Source organism: Amblyomma maculatum, chromosome 6, assembly GCF_055883805.1.
Source record: "Amblyomma maculatum isolate TAMU_Amacu chromosome 6, ASM5588380v1, whole genome shotgun sequence".
Lineage (NCBI taxonomy): Eukaryota > Metazoa > Arthropoda > Arachnida > Ixodida > Ixodidae > Amblyomma > Amblyomma maculatum.
In genome coordinates, this window is record NC_139349.1 from 157,454,503 (window position 1) to 157,478,310 (window position 23,808).

Consider the following 23,808-nt stretch of genomic DNA (forward strand, 5'->3'; position numbering starts at 1 on the left):
ACTGCAGTTTCCGATGATGAGTCGTGCAGCAATGAAAGCAAGGATGGCGAGGATTCAGACTTGGATTAGAGTACTGACGAGAAAAAATAAATGGGCATTGTGCAGTTCATATGATACTTAATGTGCGTGTTTATTGCGAAGGTAAACCTTACTCAACTTTTATTTTTGGTTGTAATCGAGATATCTGTTCTAAGACGCCTGACCTGCAACTTGTTTGAGTTTTCGGTGGTCAAAAATTTTTCGTGGAAAATTTACCCCACATAATGATTGCACCCCGAAATTTGCGCTTTATTTTTTAAAAAGTATGATCATTATGCGAGTAAATACGGTATCTGAACTCCCAAAATTTTGAACGCATCGCAATTGACTGAATGTTTTTTCGGACTTTATTTGCGTTTGCTGCGCCACCACTGCCAATAGCCAAGCCTCCACATAACATGTACTGTGGAACATCGTTAATACAGGCTTCATAAGCCCCTTCCTTCACCATAACGGCAATCAGAAGTCTATGTAAAGCGGTTTTTTTTTCTATAAAATTTCATTTTTCGGACTGCTCAAATTTTAGGACGTTTTCACGGTCCCTAAAGAGTCCAAAAATCAATCAGACTGTACATGAGGCATCACCTAGTGCTCCAAGGAATGAGCAATACGACAACAATGAGAGTAGGTTTCGATGCTTCACCACATGGACAGGAGTCAAAGTCCCTGAGGCAAAACCTTGAAAGCAGTACAAATATGAAAGCAAGCTTCTGCAACTAATTTCAGAAGCCACGTAATAGTGGTGGCCAAAATCGAAAAGTTCTTTTTGCAAGTAGACATCAGAGAAAATTAGAGATACATTGCGTTTATCTGTGGTAACGTGTGAAACCACAAGTTAATGAACCCACAGGCAAAGTACAGGCTTTCCAAAGGAAGTCAGTGCCTTTTAGAATTACAGCAAGTCCTATCATGTTGATTGAGACTCTCCAGCATCACTTGAAGAGTATGGAACAAGACTGCTCCATGTCACGTGTGGTGCACACTTTGGAATGCCATTTAGTGGTGACAATGCCAAAAGCCACCTGCTAATAGGGCCAGAGTGTCGGAAGAAGCACTAAACATCTACACTCGAACCCGGATATATCGAACTCGAAGGGGATCGCGAAATAGTATGATATATCGATAATTCGATATACAGAAATCGGCTTGTGATGACATTTTCGATGCAAAAATAATGATACCATATCTATCGCGTAATCAACCCACTCGCATAATGAACCCGTCTTCCACTTTTGCACCCGAGAATTTGAAAAAAAATAAAAATAAAAATAAAATAAAAAATAAAAAAAAAAGGAGAAACTAATATTTGAGGCCAGCTCGCTTACATGCAAGTGATTAAGCGATCTATGCGACGAGTGGCAGCGACAGAGTGAAAAATTTCCAACTTGTTGGAACTGCGTCCCTCTCGCCGCTCGAGCCACCGCGGCAGCTCAAAGCAAAGTTTCTGTGTTGCCGCGGCAGAAATCGCAAGCGTTTTCGCTTGCATGTCGACGGCGCACGCCACTCCGTTTCGATCATCTCATCCACAGCTCATTTCTTAGCAGCGAGCCAAAATGCTGCGCAGCAGTAACGTCGCGGCGTGTGTTCATCTTTTGATAGCTCCTACGCTGGCGAGGAGCGAACTTGTCAGAGTGCCCGTGTTGGCTTGATTGCACAAGCCTGGTTCGATTTATCACGCCGCGCTTGGGGCGGGCGTAGTCCACTGCCACAAAATCATTGGAAAGCGTGATAGCTGCAAATGCTGTTTGAAGCGAAAAATGCTAAAAGTCGGTGTCATGATCGCAGCTGACTGCGTGCTTCCGTTGATTCATACATTCAAGAATAAACGACTCCCGCAAAAAAAGAAAAGAACTGCCGTTTCTTAACGTCCGCAGCCGCCATATCTTATGCTACGCCGCACGTACAGCACGATAAGAATGAATGACTCGCAAAAAAAATAAAAAGATTTGCCGCTTCTTAACGTCCGCAGGCACCATAGCCATGTCAGCCGCTGTACACAGAGGGTTCGCAACACACGCCAGAGAAAGCGTCCGATGTTCTGCCTGAAAACAGGCTGAGCTGAACAAGTGCATGCGTAGCACATGCTACTGCGAACGAAGGCCGGAAGAGAGGAAGGAGAGAGATAGCTCGACAAAAGAATGGGCACACCCTTGCGCTTCGCTCTATCGAGTTTTTTCCCCTCTCGTTCCCACTGATTCTCTCTGGTTCATTCACGCATATGGCTTGCAAACATCACGTGCTGGCGCGCAGGAGACGATAACCGCAGATGCGCGTGCCTTTGGGGAATGGAAGCGGCACTGCCCTAGACCAGCCGTCATCGAACTGTCCCCTCTCATTCCTTCCGCGCGTGGCTTGAAAACGTCACACAGCGAACGGCCGAGGGTGATGAGATCGTCTTTGGGGAAGACACTTGGAAAGTGCGTGGTGCAGAGTTCGATATATCGAACGACCGGTGAAATTGAGTTCGATATATGACACTGCTTTCCTATACTTTTGCATGGGATTTTCAAGGGGATATTCCACGAGTTCAATATAACCAAAATTCGATATGACCGGGTTCGATACATCCGGGTTCGACTGTATTAAAAAGTGTGTTGTGTTATGTTGGGCTTTATGGCATATAAGGATATATGTGCCAAAAGCAAGGTTAGACTATTAAAAACTAAGGGCCATATTCTTCAATGGAGCCAGCACGAGTGCAAAAGTGCGCATTCAAAGACCAGATATTGAAGGAGAGGTTTGTAGAGGATGACTGTGCAGCCAGAAGCATGGAAAAGCTCCAAGTAGTTCTTGAAGTGTTGGGATTGAGACCGAGCCCAGGAACAAATGACTTCACATCCACCCCACTAGTCAGAGATCCACCAGAGCCTTGAACAAGACTTTATTAAGTGAAAGCCTTACTTCGCTATGTTTGCAAAAACGTGGAAGCAGGACATGGAAACAAAGGGTAACGTTAAGATGAGACTGGTAGTCACGAATGTTAATGTAATGACAAGTGGCATATATAAATGTCAAGTCATGCCTAGTCATATGAGTCATAGTCATTTGTCATGAGTCAGTCTCATTGAAGATTCAATGTGCGTGGCTAGGGAGCCCATGACTTGTGTAAGTCAGTCATGACCAAGACTAATATCTACTCCAGACTCTTAAAAGTGCTGAGTAATGAGTGCCAAGTCATAACACTGTAGGAGCTACTAAAGAGCAGCCAATGCACATGCTTTTGCATTTTTCCAGTACAGATCTCTGCAGTGCTCTCAGTTTCCAAATGAACTGTGGAAAAGAAACGTGGAATAGGATGACATCCTGCCAAAGTGCCTGGACACAAAGTGGGTACAGTGGAATGAGGAACTGTTGCTGTCAAGCGTGCCATCAAAACAAGCACTGCACGTGTCTGCTGACACCTGCCCAGTGGCATATAGAGCAGCTGCCTACGCCTGCATAACGGATGTGGATGGGACTACAACTTCGAGCCTCCTGAATAGTAGTCAAGGGTCACCTCTATCAAGCAAAATGACTCTTCCAAGACTGGAATCAATAGCACGTCTCTTGGCGGCCAGATTGTTTGTTTGGTTTATGCGGTTTTACATCCCAAAAGCGACGCAGGCTATGAGAGACTGCATAGTGGAGGGCTTCAGAAATTTAGACCACCTTTAGAAATTTAGACTGACATCGCATACCACATGGGCGCCTTGCTTTTCGCCTCCATCAAAAAGCGGCCTCAGCAATCGGATCAAACCTGCGTCCTTTGGCTCAGCAGTAGAGTGCCGTAACTACTGAGCCAGCACGATGGGACAGCAGCCAGACAGAATTTACACATCCCAAGGAGTCCGACGGAGCTACCACAGGTGACATATTTCTGGACTGACTTGATGATGGTATTGCACTAAATTGCAAGAAAACCCTTGCAAGTGTGAGGAATCTCGTAAACAAAATTCAACGTCTCACAGAAACGTCAGTGCCATAGCACTGTCCTGGATCAGAAAATCCGGCGGATCTCATGACCAGGAGTGTTGCAGCTGATAAGCATGATGCAAGTTCCAGCTGGTGGTGGGAGAAGACACACTGGCTGAAGGCAACCGGAAATTCACGCTCATGCTCCTCACTGAAGAGGAAAGACGAACAGCGGGAATCCTTCGGACGACAAGTTACACTGAAGCTCTCACACGCTGTTAGGTGAAAATTGATACAGCAATGCTCCGGTCTCTCTTAAAGGGCCACTGTCCAGGGAAGGCCCATTTAAGCAAAGGAGCCCAGTGTTTCGATCAGGTACCGGAGATAGTCTGTGCAAAATGCTACAGTGACACGCGCGCCACAAAGCATCGAAAATACAATTCAAAGCTCTCGCATGCTCTCCTTCGGGAAGCCAGCTTCCCCGTTTCCTGCGCTGGCCCGTCGAGCCACCGTAATGACGTACGTACCGCGAAAGACATCCATTGGTCCGTCTCGCTGACTGACGGGAGAAGGATGGGTGTCTACCGCTCGCTGCGCGCTTTTCCCTCGCCACGGCCAGACTGAATCCAGCGGCGCGCGCTCCCTCGGCCGTTTTTTTTTTTTTCGCGCTCGCTGAGAGCCAAGCCCCACCTCCCGCCAAACGCGGAGGAGGAAGGGGAATTTGTCTTGCGGAGGCTAGACGACCTCGGGCAGGAGAGTGAAAAACCTTTGCGAGGGGAACGGAAGGAGAGAAGCATGACAGAATCGGGTGATTGCAGTGGCTGTAACTGCGTTATTAGTTACACTTCTCAAAAACATTTTGCGGCCTTGCGTTCTAGGGGCGAAGTCTCACAGTCACCTGGGAAGAAAATATTTTCGACCGGAGGGTGGACAGTGGGCCTTTAAGTCACAAAATGAGCATCGCGATGCATTAACAAGCTACATTTAAGCACAGACAAGAGGTCATTCTTGATGGTATAACTGGACGACATTGAAAATACTGTGCATGACAAGCTCTGCAAGAGGGACTGGAGAGAGAAGCAGAAGGTGCAAAATTGAAAAAGGAGAGCGAAAGGTTCGCAATTAAAGGGCCCCTGAGATGCTACTTGCGATAATATTCTAACGCAAGAAATCCACAGATGTGGTTAGCAATAGTAAAATCTGAAGAAAGCTTTGCATGGAGCGAATAATTAAAAAATAAGTTTTAAAAAATACTCCTGGCAATTGCTCGAGACCTACTGGGGTGACATCCCCGCGCGCACCACACGCAAACTTCCCATGTGACATCACATGGGCTTGCTGGGTGCACCCAGTCATTGGACGCTCCCAAGTTACACGGGTAGGATGGAGCTTGTTGGGGCGCCAGCATGGGCAGAGTTGAAGGTGGAGAAGAGCATCATTTTTGATCACCCATATCTTCAGTGCTAATAAAGGTAGCTAAACTATTTTTGTGTTGCGGAGAAGACTGAAGGAATAGCTATGAAATAGAGAGAAGTAGTAGTACCATGAACAAGCCCTTCAGTTAGTAAAAAGAACCATCAAAGGGCACATAACCTCCCTCTCTCAAAAGTTTCATCTCAAGAGGTGTACCTCAAGCCATTTACAGTGATAATGCATTTTCCTTAAAGAAGACCAACAGAAATCTATGCCTATGAAAGACTGTCCGAAAACCAGAGACTCTTGGCTAGTACTTAGCAAAGATATGAATCAAATAGAAGTCCACGGCTGAGTGCCCTCCATGGTGAGCTGAGTTTCGCAAACAACTTTTCGGATAAGTCGAAATTGAAAAAGCTACTGGTCCCAAGTTTTTGTCCTTCAAAAAGCTAGCAACAATACTTGCAAAAATGAAAGCTGTCAATTTCCTGATGTCTAAGACAAACTTGGAAGACCAGAACCACTCTGACCTTCCTCCTTGAAGAAAAAATGCCACACATTGCTACCTGGAATTAAAAAAAAAAGAAAAAAAAAATGAAGCAAACCAAGCCAACATATCCCTCCTTAGACTATGAACCTGATGGCAGCATAAAAAGCATGGTACAGATAGACTTGACAATACCTTCAAGGAATTATGAACAGACAGTGCAGAGTCAAAACAAACAAAGACGACTTGATTCTTCTTCAAGGCAGCTTCAGCCACAGAAGCAACGAAAGACAGCAAGAATCAAGAAACAGTTATCAAAAATGACAGAAAGGCCCAATTATGCCTTCTAAGACTACATCTAGGGTCGACCCTCAAAAACCAATATACACCTCTTGTATCCACTAAAGGTAACATGAAGCGTCACTGGCTTTAGCTCTCACTGTGGTAATGGCACTGTGCATCTCCCTGTCCTCCATTCTTCAACACGACAGAAAGGGGCATTGAAACATGCGAAGCATCACTGCTAATTCATTTAGACATTTTTTTGTAATAGTTTAATATTTTTTTCAATTTGGACATCAAGAAACCAGAGGAAATGTTCGAATTTCGAAAGTCAAAATTATTGTATGAAAGTAATTTTATCTACCGAATGTCTGGAATATGCTTCTTTGTACATCCATAATAAAACCGAACTCAGAATGACAGTTCTTAACAGTTCTATCACGTGCTTTCCTTTGTGAAAACTATCTGGAATGTCAAAGAATAGCTTCAATATCAATCATAAAGGCCACCACTACCCCTTCCTTGTGCAACGCAGTAGCAGTTTCAAATGGCCTCTGCTGTGTAACTTTGTGACCAGCGGGCAGTTTCAGCATACTGAAGCAGCATGTGAATACAGGCAAGGAAAGTGTGTGTAGGCATTAGAACAGTGTGAGGCCATCCCAAGATAGGAACAAAAGACCTGTGACATCCCAAGCAACGTCCGAAAGACCACGACTGACGGTGCACACGCCCAATCGCAGCCATGGGATAGCATGAAATTAAGGGAAGCAAAACGGAAAACATGAGACAGATATTTTAGAAGTGGGGGCCTCCGAATGTTGACGCTCCTGCCATAGCATGCAAGAAGTGCACCACTTTTCAATGCAATCCAGATTTGGCGATGTCTAAGTATGTTTCTGTGATCACTGGCTGCACAGGTTGTATGCCTCGATGCAGGTTGGTTTGTGGGGTTTAACGTCCCAAAGCGACTCAAGCTATGAGAGACGCCATAATGGAGGACTTCGGAAATTTCGACAACCTGGGGTTCTTTAACGTGCACCGACATCGCACAGCACACAGGAGCCTTGCTTTTTGCCTCCATCAAAGTGGCCGCCGAAGCCGGGATTCGATCCCGCATCCTTGGGAACAGTTGCCGAGTGCCGTAACCCCTGTGCCACCCCGCTCGATGCAACCCCTCCCGAAGAACCAGTCTATTGCAACAGTGATGCCCACTCGTGTAACGCCTTAAAAAACTAGCTCTCACGTAAAGAACAACCCAAACATTTGAACTTCACAGAGCCAGAAATATTGGTCATGAATATGCACACATTCTAAATGGTGCACGTGACGGTCCCCAGGTGAAGTTTGAAATTTGCACGTCCAAATTATTTCAGTACAAAAAATCAGCCGGCAACTGCAACCCTAACTGGGCTTCACCGTTACAGTAGCCGAGCATTTTTTTTTCGGACTCCGATAACTCAGACTTGCATAATACTATATCCAACTTCATCCAGGAACCATCGCGCAGCCCATGGGAACACCTACATTTTCACCACCGATATTTCACTCTCTGCTGTCCAAAAGTTTGACCTTAAGACTAAAATTGGCGCCAACAATATTGTGGAGATAGTTTCTTGGCCGCAAGCTCAGATTTTTTTTTTTTCGGTATGACATAGACGCGAGCGGTAACCATTGTCGTAAACACCTGGTTTTGCGCGGCCGTGAAGGCATCAACTTGGTTTTAAGTAGGATGGAATACCTTGGCTTTTTGTTCATCACTGCCATTTGATGTACCGGGAATAGTGATACACTCTTCGTTGTCATCGTGGTGGCCTACAAAGAGTGCACAATTGGACTGAAAATGGAACGCGAGCACTGTCTGGCCTGGCTTCGATGCCGCCTATGGGGAAAAGCGGAAGGGACATGGGGAGGGAAAGGCATGTCCATTTGTGGAGACCATCGTAGCACTCGCTTTTTTCCTGTGAATTCCATCTCGTGGTCTTCGCTACCGTTGTTAACCACGGAAACTAAATGTTATTGTTTCGCTCACGGCATTAGCATGACTTGCAGTTGCATCACAGTCGTGAAGGGTTGAAAGCCTTATTACCTGAGATAACCTAACTGAAGCGTTATAGTGGTTATAGCTTAGCACAGTCCACTTCAGGAGGGCACCACTGCACATGCCGTGACCGTGTTGAGCGAGTTCCATGCATCCTGGCAGCACGCATGTCTGCTGCGTCGGCAGTGATAAGCACACGCGCATTGGCAGCCGTGCCCATCGTATTGGATCAAGCTGGCGCGTGCGGATGGGCGGCACATGGAAGCAGATCACAGTAGCAGATCGCACTATGCTATAACCCCCTACTGCCAATAAATAGTTTACAAACTTTTCGAACTGTTTCATTATTCAGACAATTTCCACGGTCCCGCTTAGTCCAAAAAATCGGTCGGCAACTGTTCTAAGTATTAAAAATTAAAAAAGAAAGAAACAGGAGTTATACTCAGATAACAGCCTCCACTCTGTGCTGTGACACTCCACCCTCCATGCTGTGTGTCACAAACACTAGCATTCCCTTTAAAAAACTGCTCCTTACTTCACTGTATTGATTTCTATGTCAATACTGCAGGCTCTGAAGGTTCTTCCCACAGCTACCTAGTAGAAAAAAAAAGTACAAACAATCAATCCGAACAGATGCAAAAGAAATGTATTGACACCAGGAGTGTTCCTTTTGCGCTCCTTTCTGTCACCTCGTCTACTCCCATTCCTCTTCCACTTCTCTCCCCTAAAATGATCTCCCTCCTACACCCACCTTCCCAATTCCCAGTGGTGCTTCCAGTGCTCATGCCTCAAAAGACTGACACCATCCCCAAGATATTAAAGGGACACTAAAAAGAAAACTGAAGTGGACTTGCATCGATAGAATGCCAATTCCTGATTACAAAAAATCCACTCTTACTGAAAACAGAGCTGTTATAAGGTAGTAAAGAAGAACAGAAATACAGGTATCGCCGCCACAGCCGAAACTCGCAACTACAAATCACGTGATGCGCTAGGGATCCCGGAGGCTGACAAATGCGGATTATGTTGCCCGGTTGAATGCTGTCATAGGTTTTGTCTCGAATATGATAACACGCTTTTATCATACGTAAACAACGTTAAAAAGACAACGTAAACATTGCAAGGCACATACAAATATATATTTGGAGGCACCACAGGCACCCACTTCAGTTTCGGTTATGTTCCGGCTCAGGCACTTCGTGCATGCTCAGATAGTTTCAAATTTGGACCTGCAGCGCCTGAATTATGAGCTTGGAGCAGCAGATGTGCCTGGCTCGTTCACATTTCAGCATTCAGAGGCACGAGCGAGTGAAATCCGCTGCCACCGACACGCTCCTTCGTTCACAGTTATGAGCCAGCATATCGCCGCCGTCGCCACTTCGACTACCGCTCGACTGCAGTTACGTACGCCACGAAAAGCATACATATGCTAAGTGGTGAAGAAAAAACGCATTATCATTCAATTGTTCACTAAATCATGGCACATCTGTCCCACATATTGTGGCAACAAGAGCTTCAACGTGCTATTTGCAGGCATCGTAAACAAAAGAAACATACTTGCCACTCATACCAAGGAGAGCGTCGATCTTATTCTAAATGTCATCCTTCCCCTATTGCATCCTTGCCTATAGCGCTGATCGCCCGGCGAAAAAAGGGCCTCGGATAAAAAGTAAAAACTAAAATAACGAAGCACCACAAATACATTAAAAAGGTAAAAAGAACAATTTGTAGAAAAAAAAAGCGCCACCACCAGCTGGATATGAACTCACCACTGCTTGCTCCGTAATGTTCGGCGCTAACCACTCGGCAATGCCCAGTTGTAGGAAGCCAGGAAATATTTCTGCATATTATGTCACGGCTGCATTTATAATGGAACGTGTTTCGAGGTGTACAGGCCATTGCTGCATGCTACCATCGAAGCATGCTACCTGCTCTCACGACTTGCAACTAATGTTCTGGATGCCTATGCGCACTATATTGTGCACTGGAACCATTTTAGCATGTGGAATTTCACAGCGCTGGCAAATTTAGGGGCGCCAGCCCTTCGGTCATGCTCTGCTACCATGGACGTAACCTTCGCTGAGCACAGAGCTGTAGCACAAACCTTGAAGGAAAAAAGTGCGACGAAGCTTCAAAACTGGCAAGCGCAGCAGCGAGGACACTAGTATTTTGCTGGTAACTAAATCTTATTTGTATGTAAACATTTCGGGAAGCGTTGCGCTGAATGAGGGCTCGGTTTGTTTATACGCAGTGCAAGAAGGAGCGTAAAAGCTTGATAAACACGTTAAGTATTGAGCATTACAAGCGTTCTATGTTTTTTTTTCTTCCTTATGGGCCCATCGCTCGGTAAATTACTCTCCTCATCATTTTATTTATTTCAGCTGTGGCTGTCACTTATTGTGAGCCGATGGTCAATTGCGAGTACGCTGTTTCCATGTTGGCCCCTGAGGGATGCTCGACGCCGCGGGCCGCGCTGGCTCGCTAGCAATCACGGAGTCTCCATTTACATCATAGTGTGCGTCACTCTATCCGACTACGTATTCGGAGGAAACAGTTTGAATTCGACTGGCGGGAACAAGAAAAAAACTCAATTTCTTATCGCAATATCTCAGCAATTATTAGATTTTTTGCTGCCGGATATACGGCGACAGTGTCACCAAATGCAGTTTATTTGATTTTCATAGCATCTTTGGGCGTCTTTAGTGTCCCTTTAATCCTATTGAAGTTTTGACGAACTTTTAACAAAATTTCTCTTCCATCCTTTCTTCACTGGAGGGAAGACTCACTTGGAGCCGCCGTAGCTGAAGGGCGTCCGCCTTACTGCCCGAACCCATGGCCAAGATCATGGCCATCTGGTTGCGGCTGTCGCGCACTTGCTTCTGCAGGAACTGCCTCTGCTCGTCCAGGGCGCGATAGCGCGTACGCAGAGAAAGCAGCTCCTGCTCCTGCTTGAGACGCCGGTCCTCCACCTCAGAGAAGAGAGAGTTCCCCCGACGTTTGGGGTCCACCTGCAAGCACCAACACAAGTCAACCCAACTAAGGGCAGCACTACATGTAGCAAGCCCGATTCCTCTTTAACCATCACTGACTATCAGTATTTTTCTTAAAGGTCAGACAGAACCGCACCGATATCCCGTGGACACATCTTGCCCATGCGAGATTTTCACCACGAACCAAGTAAGGCTTCCGCCCTAAGAAAAAAAATGTCACAGCAATGAGTTTGGAGGCTTCCTTCCTACCCGCCAAATTCCTGACGTGGAGTAAAAGAATTTGAAATAGGGAAGAGCACAGCAACAATTCTGATAGGTAGACAGAAATAAGTAAAAATTACAGCAGAAAATGCACTTGCTGCATACACCTAACCCATCCCTAAGGGGTCAGTATTAACTAAAAACATTTTGCTCTGTAGATGTTCTACCACATGCAGTCAAGTACCGTCTAACATATATTGCTTTTAATTTACTCTGCAGTATCAGTTATTCTTTCTCCTGTTTCTCGTTGAGGCATGCAGAATTCAGTGGTTTATAACAAGTTTCATAAAGTAACTGATGCATTTTGTACAACAAAGTGAAGGTAACGCCAACAGCCTCTTGCAAAGCAGCTATTAACTGCTCAGCAGAAATATGCCTTTTAGCTCACTCGCACCTATTTCAACGGCAATCAAAATTTTTCAAAAGCCCACAACTTCCACTTCATTTCCTACCAGAAATTGCTTCTGTTTCCAAGACTCTGCAGAGGAAGTGAGACACCCAGTTCAGTAAAACATAAAACTATACAAGGAAGCAACCACGGGCATAAGCTAAGGAGTAGTACATGCACCAAATTCTGATCGTATGTTTTCTTCTTGTCAATGACAAGCAAGACATTACTGTACACACATGACCACACGGCATTAGCTTAACACTTAATTTAGTATTCAATTTTTTCTCTCAACTGTTTCAAATATTCGATTTCAGCAGTAAAGCAATGGTTATGACGTTAAAGTTCTGTAAAGGTCTCACGAGGCAAAAAATGAACAATACAATTTCCTCTTTGTTGTTCCGACCCACTACAATGCTAAAGCCAGTCTCTCCTAAAGTCACAATCACTATGGATGAAGAAGGAGCGATAATTGTCAGTTTTTTTCATCCCTCATGCGACCTATACTACCTACCTGTGTTATGTGACAGCTGTTAACGGTTACACATGCAATAAATATTAATTAAACACCACTTTTACATCACTAGTCATATCGTTTTATTTCAAGATGACATCACACTGTTCCAACGCCTAATCACTATTCTCTCCCTTGCATCCACATGCTTTCACGTGCAGTGAGCTAAACCATCGTGTTTAGAGGATGCTTCACCATACAACTGTATGGAGAAGCACATTGTTATATCTTAGCTTTCATCTTAAATGTGCAGACAAAATTGGAGTAATGCACGTTCGAGAACTCGAACATTTTTTCTAGTCCCTTGAGAACCAAATTACTGAGATATTACTGGTTTTGTTCAATGCCAGCTACTCATCATGGAGATCAATCAGGGCATAAAAGAGAAGTTAAAAAAAAAGTATAGTCCACGCCTGCTGTACCCCCCGCCCCCCAACTATAACCGAACATGGTGCAACTCAGGCGAGCTAGCCACACACTTTGTATAATGAGAACCACAAAGGAAAGCATACGAAATATTTTGTTTCTGCACTGGTCAACATGAAATAATAGCGTACCGGTGATGGTAACTGATCAGAAGGAAGAAAAGCAACCACCTGCTGTGAATGAGACGGCTGAAGCGGAGGGACGCGCCACTAACACTATTTCAAATTCCAGGGAGCAAAAGTAGAGGGCGGGGTTCATTATGCAAGTGGATTGAATATGCGACAAATACGGCATCATTTTACACGATCGCAAGCGATGTCTCAACTATTTCGCAATCCCCTTCAAGTTCGATATATCCAGGGTCGACTGTACAATGTTGAGAGTGAGAGCTGCGTAATGTTCCTCTTACATTATACTTATGACCATATGAGTACAAGACTTTCAGATTTTGTCAAACTAATCAGTAAACAATCTCAAGAAATATAAAACGGAGACATACGAAGAAAGCCAACTGCTACTAACTCAAAAGAAAGCAGGTTCTCTGTGTGTGTGTGTGTGTGTGTGTGTGTGTGTGTGTGTGTGTGTGTGTTGATCAATGTGAAGTAATAAGAGCCTTAGAAATAAAAAAAAAACCACATCCCTTAGTCTATTTTATTTCTACTAAGTTATACCAAAGAGAGCATTATTTCATTTATTTAATGATACTGCAATCTTGCAAGATTATAGCATCATTCTTTCACAGTGACTAATACAAAAAAATCTCCTAAGCTTCTCATTGCATTAGTGGCTACTGGCTCTTTGATGTATCACAAAACAAAGCCCATCATTTTCCCTACATCTGTTAGCTGATAAGGCTAACCGTTGCCACCAGAAGAAAAATCCAAGTAGAGGGACAGGACAGTTGTAAGAAAAAAAATAGGGAAGTGAAAGATGGAGGAAATATAGGAAAGGATGACTGCAGATTTCCCTTAGTCGGGATAGCCTGGAGGTGCGTCTACAGAGAGTGTGGGCCAAAGTGGCGTATTGCCTCTGCCACGGGGTCTTAGAAATCCAAATACTTGATGTGAGCAAAACCACCAGAATCCCCTTTTCCGCCAACACGGTTACTTGTGGACACAGGGGCCAGAAAAGAGTAACTCCGGCAGATAAGATCAGGAAGTCTGCAAAGATATAAAGTGGCCGCAACAGGTGCCGGGCAGGGTTGTGAGATGGTTAGGCTAATAGTAACGATTACGATGACTTGCCTGGTCCATCTGTAGGCTCTCCAACTGTGCGCGAAGTTGAATGCACTCATCCTCCTGGTTCTGCACCAGGGTCTTCTGCACAGACAGATCATCCAAGGTGGCTCTCAACCTGTCTTCCGCTGTTTCGAGGCGACCAGACAGGGAGTCTCTTTCCGTCTGCAGAAAAAATAATAAAGTTGTCATAATCATAACAGTAACAAATTGCCTAAAACACACACTCCTCTTGTAGGCCCCCCTTCAAGTGAAGTGCTCCAAGAAAGGGTTCAGCTTTTTGCTCAACTATTTGCTTCGCGTTTAAGCTTCCCGGCTGTACAAGTGTTGCATGCATACGTGCTTTTTCCACACGAGTCTTTTTCTTCTAAAGCACAATTCCCGACCGAAAATAATCGCAAAGTGACTGCCAAAAATAAAAAATTAAAGAGCATTCTATTCCACAAAGGCTCCTGTAGCTATTTTTCTTATCCACTCATTTCACTTTCCCCAAAGGCCTTGCTGACATACAGGGAGGTATAGAGCCAAGGCCCACACCAGCACATATGAGAGCTGTAACTATTAATCCCATGTTATCAATTGAGATATAATTAATTTATCATGTGGTGGTAAGAACCCTAGCATGATACTGTAATGAGCCGGAGGCGGTGGCAAATTATTTCGAACAAACATAGATTCACACTGTTCTCTAAGCCAGGACCACTATATCTGCAACAGAGTTGGTTACCAAGGATTTTCAAGAAGAAAATATCAAGATTATGAAGAAATAAGCAGCGAACACCTAAAATGTAATCGCACAGAAAAAACTGATCTTGAAAGTAGAGCACATGGGAATGGCACAGTGGCAGATTAAAATTATTCATTTCAAGATTTGAGTGACAGATGATGTTGATCCAACACTCAACAAAAAGATCATATTTGTTCTGTGGATAAAGCAGATGTCACAATTCTTTGCAAGCTCACACACTTTTCAGCCACTCCAGTCTTGCCCGTAGTGAAAACACATGCAAAAAAGCAATGAGAACTGTACTTCAAGTAACTTCTGCGATAAAGGAAAAAAAAATTCCATCTACAACTTGATGCTTCAGATGCATCTAGTATGCCCCAAGGCAGGAGATCAACAACACTGAGAACAAAGTTGAGACATGCACAACTTTGTTCAAAAACATTCAAAGTGCCTTGCACACTCCAAGTTCAATGAGAAATGAAAACAACCGCTGTGACAACAGGGACATAACTCAGCATCAGCCTGGTAGCTTCTGGTTTAGCTCAGAAACCACGGCTGAGACAAAACTCACGGCTACGAGTCTGAGTTCTTGAAAACAAAGTTAAGAACATGTCCCCTTCGGTAACAAATATTTCTCAACATGTGTAACTTCCAGCTGGCTTACTGCCTTACATCATCATCATCATCATCAGCCTGATTATACCCACTGCAGGGCGAAGGCCTCTCCCATATTTCTCCACTTAACCCGGTTCTGTGCTAGCTGCATCCACTTGACCCCTGCGAACTTCTTAATCTCATCCGCCCACCTAACTTTCTGCCGCCCCCTGCTACGCTTTCCTTCCCTTGGAATCCAGTTTGTTACCCTCAGCGACCATCGGTTATCATCTCTTCGCACTACATGTCCTGCCCATGTCCATTTCTTCTTATTAATTTCTACTAGAATGTCGGTAACTTGAGTTATTTCTCTGACCCACTCTGCACGCTTTCTATCTCTTAATGTTACCCCTACCATTTTTCGTTCCATAGCCCTCTGGGTTGTCCTCAACTTAAGTAGAACTCTCTTGGTTAGCCTCCACGTTTCAGCCCCATAGGTGAGTACAGGCAAGATGCAACTGTTGTATACTTTCCTCTTGAGCGATACCGGTAAGCTGCAAGTCATAATCTGCGATTGCTTGCCAAATGCGCTCCATCCCAATCTTATTCTTCTTGTTATTCCTTTTCATGGTCCGGATCTGCGGTTACTACCTGTCCTAAGTAGACATATTCGCCTACTACTTCCAGTTTTTCGCCACCTAATGTAAACTGCTGTTCCTTCCCGAGGCTGTTGAACATTACCTTAGTCTTCTGCATATTGGTTTTCAAGCCTACCTTTCTACTTTTTCTGTCTAGGTCATCAATCATTATTTGCAGTTCATTCCCCGAGCTGCTTAGCGAGACAATGTCATCAGCAAATCGCAGATTACTGAGGTATTCTCCATCTACCCTTATCCCCAACTGCTCCCATTCCAAGTCTCTGAATACTTCCTCTAAACAAGCTGTGAATAGTACTGGGGAGATTGTGTCTCCTTGCCTAACACCTTTCTTTATGGGAATTTTGTTACTTTCTTTATGCAGAACTATGGTTGCTGTGCAGCCACTATATATATCTTCCAGCACTTTCACGGACGGCTCGTCTACCCCCTGATTTCGCAATGCCTGCATCACCGCCGAGGTTTCAACTGAGTCAAATGCTTTTTCGTAATCAATGAATGCTATGTATAAGGGCTGGTTATATTCCGAGCATTTTTCTATCACCTGATTGATGGTATGGATATGATCGATAGTAGAGTATCGTTTCCGAAACCCTGCTTGATCCTTTGCTTGATTGCAGTCTAAGGTTGTCCTGATTCTATTAGCGATTACCTTAGTAAATACCTTATACGTAACAGACAGTAAGCTGATTGGTCTGTAATTTTTAAGGTCCTTAGATTCCCCTTTCTTGTGAATGAGGATAATGTTTGCATTCTTCAATGGTTTCGGTACCGTCGATGACACCAGACACTGCGTATACAGGGTGGCCAGTTTTTCTAGCACGATACCCCCCCGTCCTTCAGCAAATCTGTAGTTATCTGATCCTCTCCAGCTGATTTCCCCCTTTTCATAGTTTCTAGTGCTTTCTTGACCTCGTCCTTCTGCCTTACACACAATCATTACTCATTCAGCATCAACCATTGTGCACTACACAGATATTGTAGCTATAGTAGTAGTGTAAATATCATTGGATCAAAATATCAACCTTCTTTGCACTGGCATTAGATAAAAGCAGGTACACTATAGTTCCAAGGTAGAAAAAAGATAAACCAACGGAAGGAACCTAAACCAAAAGCCTGACATGCAAATGTATTTGCCAGCAGTTATTTCTTGAACAGCACACGACAATCTGCGCTTTTGGTGGGACACTGGAGACCAACATGGCAAAAGGTGTTGCCCTCCTTATACTCGTGTACCCCATAAAGCATGCATAGCAATTTCCAACTGCACCACCTTTGACCTTGGACCCGCACACACACACAGCCACGAACACACAGACTGTGCAAACGAAGACACCAGGCCGGTGACGTTACAAGCTGGGTGCAGGGGGTGCACGCCGCACCGGGTACAGATTAACATTAGTAATGTTTATTGGGGCCCCCCCAAGGGGTGTTCTAGGGTAAAATGACAACAAAGTGCACTGTGGTGAAAAAGTGCAGCATGACTGTCACTAATACAAAGAGTAGCAAGTCTCTGATGACCACGCGTTGACAATAAAAAAAATGGAGAACACAAAGAGAAATGGGTGTGTGGCGACTTTTGACGAAGTTTCTTTCGGTCGGAGGTGTAGCTAAGAGAAAATATATGCAAGACTATTCTTGCACTGAATAATGTGGGTCTTAGCTTTCTTTTCTCTCAAAAGGAGAAGGTTACCGTTAAAATGAGAAATTCAACTCAATTAATCATAAACTGAGCCTGACGACACCTGCCGTAACCCAGCTACGAATAACTGCTTCGCAAATAAATATGCTTGTCTCATGTAGACCAAATGTATGATGACCAACCGACACGCCAGCCTTAACATAGGTGGTCCACTTTCATCAAAGACCGTGCAGGGTACAACTCGCAGCATGCATGAAGGCACTGGGATGCATGCAAGTAAAGTATGCCTAACTCACTCGTATGCAGATGCCATGCTCGCAGAGAGCAGCTGCCTCTGGATTACACATCCAGTTGACTTATAGGTCACGAAACATGTCGGGAGCAGAACAATCTTTCCAACGTATGACTTAGCATACTTATGGGGATGTACGGAATGCATAGAGAAGTCACCCCTGAGAGGATGAATAGAAGCACAAAAACCCTTGCAGATGCATCCGTCAATACATCTTGATAATGCGCCTGTAGAAGTGCTTTAACTCGTGCAGATGTACTGAACTGGGGCCACATGATATCAAGAGTTTCGGCAACAGATGTCACGTAACCTAGACCAGAATTCCTGCCTACAGCCTTAATTTTCCTCTCCTAAAAATTCAGTACTTTCAATCTCTTCCTCCTAACCTCGGACAGTATACATAACCAGTTCTGCTACACACACGTCCATGGCCAATGAAACAGCATACAAGGATACAAACCTTCTCTTTATTTTTATCGAAGCAGGCATTGTTATCTCTGAGCTGAGGCACAGACAAACCCACCGCACAAGCCCACGAATGTAATACTACACTAAATCAACACACGCACAAAGCTTAGTGGGTACATTAAATTTTCCAGTCCTGGACCACTTGCCGCCAGGTCTCTGCTTCCGTTGTGACAGGAAGTAGCGTTACGGTCACATGACCTTGCAAGCTCCCACCATTGTTTGCTTTTAGCAAACATTGCCAACCATCAGTCGCCATGACGCAGTTCTTTTGCAGGATGCTGTGTACACATTTACCTCCTAATGTGCATATAATACTAAACAGAGATAACAGAGGCACGAATCAATTGGTGCTTTTCACGAACGGAGCACGACATGTCTGAATGCAAAGCTTTTGACAGAAGTCGGTTTGGAAGGGCTTGCTTGCCGTTCTTGCTCACGAAGTTCTTAAGAAAAGCCCAGCTCACTGCGCTCGAAAGCCGATGAAAGCATTTGCAATAGCATTTACAAACAGGCGTTAGTTGCTCCAGTACACAGCGGTTTGCTTGCAACGCTTTCAGGCCTTCGTGCTGAAAAGATCGCAAAACAGGCAAACTTCTGGACAGCGCGAGCAAACAATCCATCCTGAGAGCTTTTGACACTTCCCCATGCAGTGAAATTCAAGACAAAAAAGCAAAGATACAAGATTCAAATGCCTTACAGCTGCTTAGGGACCAGCTACAGAGCTCATTTAGTTTTAGGTTTACAGGGTTTAACGCCCCAACGCCATAGAGTTTCTTGCTTTTACCTAGAGGGAAAGCCGGGAACGCTGCACTTTAGCCACCATGGGTGCGCTATGCATTATGGGCTGCATGCCACTTGGTGTGGGGCAGTCGGATTTTTTCGGAAAGACACAGAGGCCTTACTAAAATGTCTCCTCCTCCTTATCATCATCATCATCTTCTCGAAGCGCGAACGTAGAGTGCAAAAGCCATAGTAGTGAAGATGCAAAAGCAGACGACCCCAATAAAAGGTTTGTTTTCCGAAATGCATTAAAAAGCTTTGATAAGTGATCAAGCAAATTTATATGCATTTAAATGATTTTCTTTCTTTTAATCTGTGCCTATTAGGTGCGAAATATTGGTTTCAGTGCACGATGCTGAATACTTTGCCAACAGAAGAGAGCCATCGTTTATTTTGAACAAATTTTGGCACTCACATACTACTTTGCTCGCGTTTTACAATTTCAATCACCATATTGAATATTGGAACACTTGACTGTACAACAATGTTTATTTTTGCATTATTTTTTGACCAAAAGTTGTAGTTCTGCACCAAGTAGCTCTCCGGCCCATGATGCTTAGCCATGGGCCGCTCATGGTGGCTGAACTGGTCGTCAGGAAGTTCCACGCAAACTCCCACGGAAGGCGGCATCCAGCTTTCCCTCTAGGTAAAAATAAGAAACTATGCCCAAAGTGACCTAGGCCAAGAGAGACCATAGAAGAGGGCTCACGAAATTTCGACTCCCTGGGGTTCTTTAACCCCTTCACCGTTTTGTTATATCAACAAATTTTTTAACAAAACTGCTTATTTTTTTTATTCCTGATTTCGGTTATTAATGCAATAAAAAGCATGCATTCGATCTTTAAAAAAATTTTTCATGCAAACACGAAGTCAAATTAGCATATTGAACTTTATTATTTCTCACAATACGGAAGAACTGCTCAGCACAAAGTCACCACTGTCGTCCTCGCTCCCTGAAACAATGTACACTTCAGTGTCTGAATCACCATCGTTTGAAGAAGATGACGACGAAGAAAAGCGTCGTTTCCGAGAAGACGGGCCAGCAATGCACGCGTCGCCTCCGTTGGATGCCATTTTTAAAACCCATGCTGTCATACGAAAAAGACGTTTATGTGGTAGAAAAAAAAACAAATTATAAGGTCAGTGCTGCCATCTGTCAAGCAAAATGCCATCTAAGCCACAAATGAGTGCTGCTCGTCAGAAACGCTGAAGGGAAGAACCTATTCAGCAAGGACGAGCTATAGTCGTCCAAAACGGTTTGGGGACGGCTTGGCAAGGACGAGCGCAGCTTGTCCGAAACGGTTAAATGGTTAAGGATGCACTGACATCTTACAGCACACGGGTGCCTTGCTTTTCACCTCCATTGAAAAGCGGCAACCCCAGCAGGAATTCGATCGCGCATCCTTTGGCACAGCAGCAGAGTGCCCTAACCACTGCACCACTGCAGTGGGGCAAGTGAAAGAAATTGTCACTACCCTTCAAATTAAAATTATCTAGACTGTGTGTGCAACAGGATGATCATATCGAATGCTGTTACACAGGGCATCAGTTAAAAATTGTGTCAAACAAAGCCTACCAAACTGCGTGCTCCCTCTCTGCCCTTTCTCTGAAGTTTAAACAAGACACCGGTTTATCTAGGAGAACTTACGCCTGGTTTGCTGATTAACTGAGCTGTTTAGTGCTGAACGTCTAAACTGGCATCCATGAGAGATGCTGTAGTGGAGGGCTTTCTTTAACATAGATCGATACCACACAGAATGCTTTGCTAACAGTGGCGACACTCGGTGTAGATATTCAGTGGCCAGCACTCACCTTCAGATGGGCTACCTCAGCTTGCAGCTCTTCAAGAAGAAGTTGAAGCTCTTGCTCACGCATGCCTTGTGATGTGAGCGAGTTGTTCCCGAGTGCACTCGTGCCCATGCTGGTGTCGTGAGATCGCAGACGCTCACATTCCTGGCGACTCTCGTGGAGTTGCTCTTCAAGGCGGTTCACATGATTCTGGAGCTTTGTCCTCGCTGCCAGGCAAGCCTCATGTGACAGTTCGGTATCCTTCTGCAGGAGAGCAAAAAAAAAAAAAGAGAGACTGAAGAAAAATTCATGCTTCTACCATAACAAACATCACACGGAGAATTCCAAGGAAACTGTGGATGTCCTAGATGACTCTCCAACCAGAACTTATGCTGGCCAATATGGGTTACATACTAACAATACTGCAGGACAGTCATAACAAGAAGCAGCAACTCGAGGTTTGCACTCTTTTTTTTGCCACTAGATTCCTTGCAACAGCTGGAACCCTGAGGAGAGAGCAGCAAGGAAGATGTGCTCCAGCCTCCTGACAGTCTGGGCCAGCACTCCACTTTCTTCACTGTGGTGCTCGCGAACCAATGACAGCAATCTGCAGCAGCCTCCGCTGCTTGCCTGTCCTAGACAGTCTATTAATGTGTGAAAGGGAACTTGGGCAAATGCCGAGCACTGCAGGTCGTCGCTTGGTGCAAAAAGGGGAATTTATTAAACCCTTGTCAACTATCAGCTCGACTTTGAGGACTTGTAGAATGTAGCATACATGAGTCAGTGGGATTTTCTCTACATAATGCACACATTTGATGGCCCCTTTCCGAACCCGTTTCATCTCAGACCCTGTAATGACCATGCCCACCCACGGCGGGACTCTGCCATCAAAATGTTTGGCTGAGTACTGCCCTGGTCAGGCGATTCCACACACGTTTCCTCTTGCATGTATGCAAAGCATGATTCTCACTAGCAGCGCCCAATCTTGGCACTGGGTGAGCGAAATTGGAGAATTAAATGCATTTCTGTCAAGTCTTTGTATTTCGAATTTTCTAAGTAAATTAAGATGTTTGTTTCCATACTCAGATTTCAAACATTCTTTTTACATGCGTTTCTCGAACATACAAGAAATTTTTACCACAATAATCACCAGCAAAAAGTTATGGTTTGGTTTATGGCGTTTAACGCCCCAAAGTGATTCAGGCTATAAGTGACGCTGTAGTGTAGGGCTCTGGAAATTTCAACCACCTTGTGTTCTTTACCGTGCACTGACATCGAACGGCACACAGGCGCTTAGCTTTTCACGTGAAAAGCTAAGCGCCATCAAAAAGTGGCCGCCGTGGCGGGGTTCGATCCCGCGTCCTTGGGAACAGTAGCCGAGCGCCCTAACCACTGCACCACCACGGCGAGGCAGCAAAGATATTGTGGTGCCTCTTTAATATACACTCACAATCAAGAGCACTAAAGCACTATGAAAAAAACAAACAAATGAAAAAATGTAGATAAAAATATATGCACAATAGGATCATCAGCCCACTACAATCTGCAAACCACTGCCTGGCAACACACCATGGTGATCAATCTACTTTAAAGCAACAGATAATCAGCCAAGGTGTGCATTGAGATTAAGGGGCTCATAGAAAGCCATATACTAAAACTAGAAAATCTGTATAGGTATCCGGTCAGTCCTCACAGCAACACAAAAATTCCTAAGCCAGCTTCATTAGTAGTGAACATAAAGGCAATTGAAAAGGATGCTCCTCCTCTCACTCAACTAGTACATCCCAGCGCAAGAGAAAAACTGAAGGAATTCGTGACAGCACTCATCATGCCCCACCCTGCCTACGTGACCTGGGAGCATCCATTCAGTGGGCGTATCCAGCAAGCACAGCTGATGCCATCCCTGAGGGAGCATGCGGGAAGGTGCCGGCCTAATCCATTGTGAATGGTCGCTAGAAGCCCTCTTTAAAAATTATTTGTAAATTATAGGCTCTAAGCAAAGCTTTAAATTTTGACTCTAAAGCTCACAAAGACCACCTCTATGAATTTGTTGCATTAGATTAATATCGCAAGTATACCATTTCAGGGGCCATTTTGGGAAATGAAAAGACCCTGTCCCGTACATACGACACGTGTACAATAGTGCAAGGACAAACTACAACTGACAGGTGAAGATATTGAAGATGGCACTTCGTGAATGCATCTCTGAATTCATTGAAATTTTCAAGTGGTCCCTACAGATTCGACAACTATGCCAGTTTTCTACATCTCTTTTTCTTTCAATGTAGAGCTTTCACAGGCAAAACAGGTAAGTTTTGCCTACTTTCTGACTGCCATCCATCTCTAACAACTGAGAGTAAAATAAAAATATCCAGTCTTACCTCCTCAACAACAGCTTCAAGTCTTTTCACCGCTGCTTGAAGTGCAGAGCATTCTTTCCTTGATTTTAGAGCCTGGTCCTTGGCATGATCCAACTCTGAGGAGAGCCCTTTCGCCATCTCAGTGGCACATTCCAACTTCATCCGCGTGCTGTGCAACTCCTGCTGAAGAGTCTGCAAAGAGATTCACGTCGTGTTTTGTTGCACACACAAAACAGCCATCATGTGCCAGGGGCAAGAGTCAAAGGGGTATAGACGCCAAATTTTGGTGACATTTTCTCGTTAATGATGCGCAAGACAATCCTGAATATGGATCACCATGTGGTTTTTGCCTACGACTACTAAATAATCTATAATAAAATTTTTTTTCCTCGTCAGTCTCAGTTTTAGCAGTCGGGAGATGGCTGTGACGTCACAGTCAAGTCTAGGTCACGCACGGCATGAAAAAACAGCGAGCAGCATGAAAACAGCGAAAAACAGCGGCATGAAAACAGCTGACTTCACTTTTTGCAATACTTG

General features: G+C 44.5%; 1 protein-coding gene across 1 annotated transcript in view; it reads right to left on the bottom strand.

Annotated features, from left to right (window-relative positions):
* The window catches only part of LOC146187249 (protein Spindly-B-like), a 53,855-nt gene that overhangs the window by 14,517 nt on the left and 15,530 nt on the right, over positions 1-23,808 (bottom strand). Inside the window, exons 3-6 of the mRNA XM_084607584.1 lie at positions 23,293-23,463; positions 20,936-21,175; positions 13,974-14,129; positions 10,937-11,158 (exon numbers count right to left, since the gene is read on the bottom strand). Coding sequence (XP_084463710.1) covers positions 10,937-11,158; positions 13,974-14,129; positions 20,936-21,175; positions 23,293-23,463 — 789 coding nt within the window. The remainder of the gene's footprint in view (positions 1-10,936; positions 11,159-13,973; positions 14,130-20,935; positions 21,176-23,292; positions 23,464-23,808) is intronic.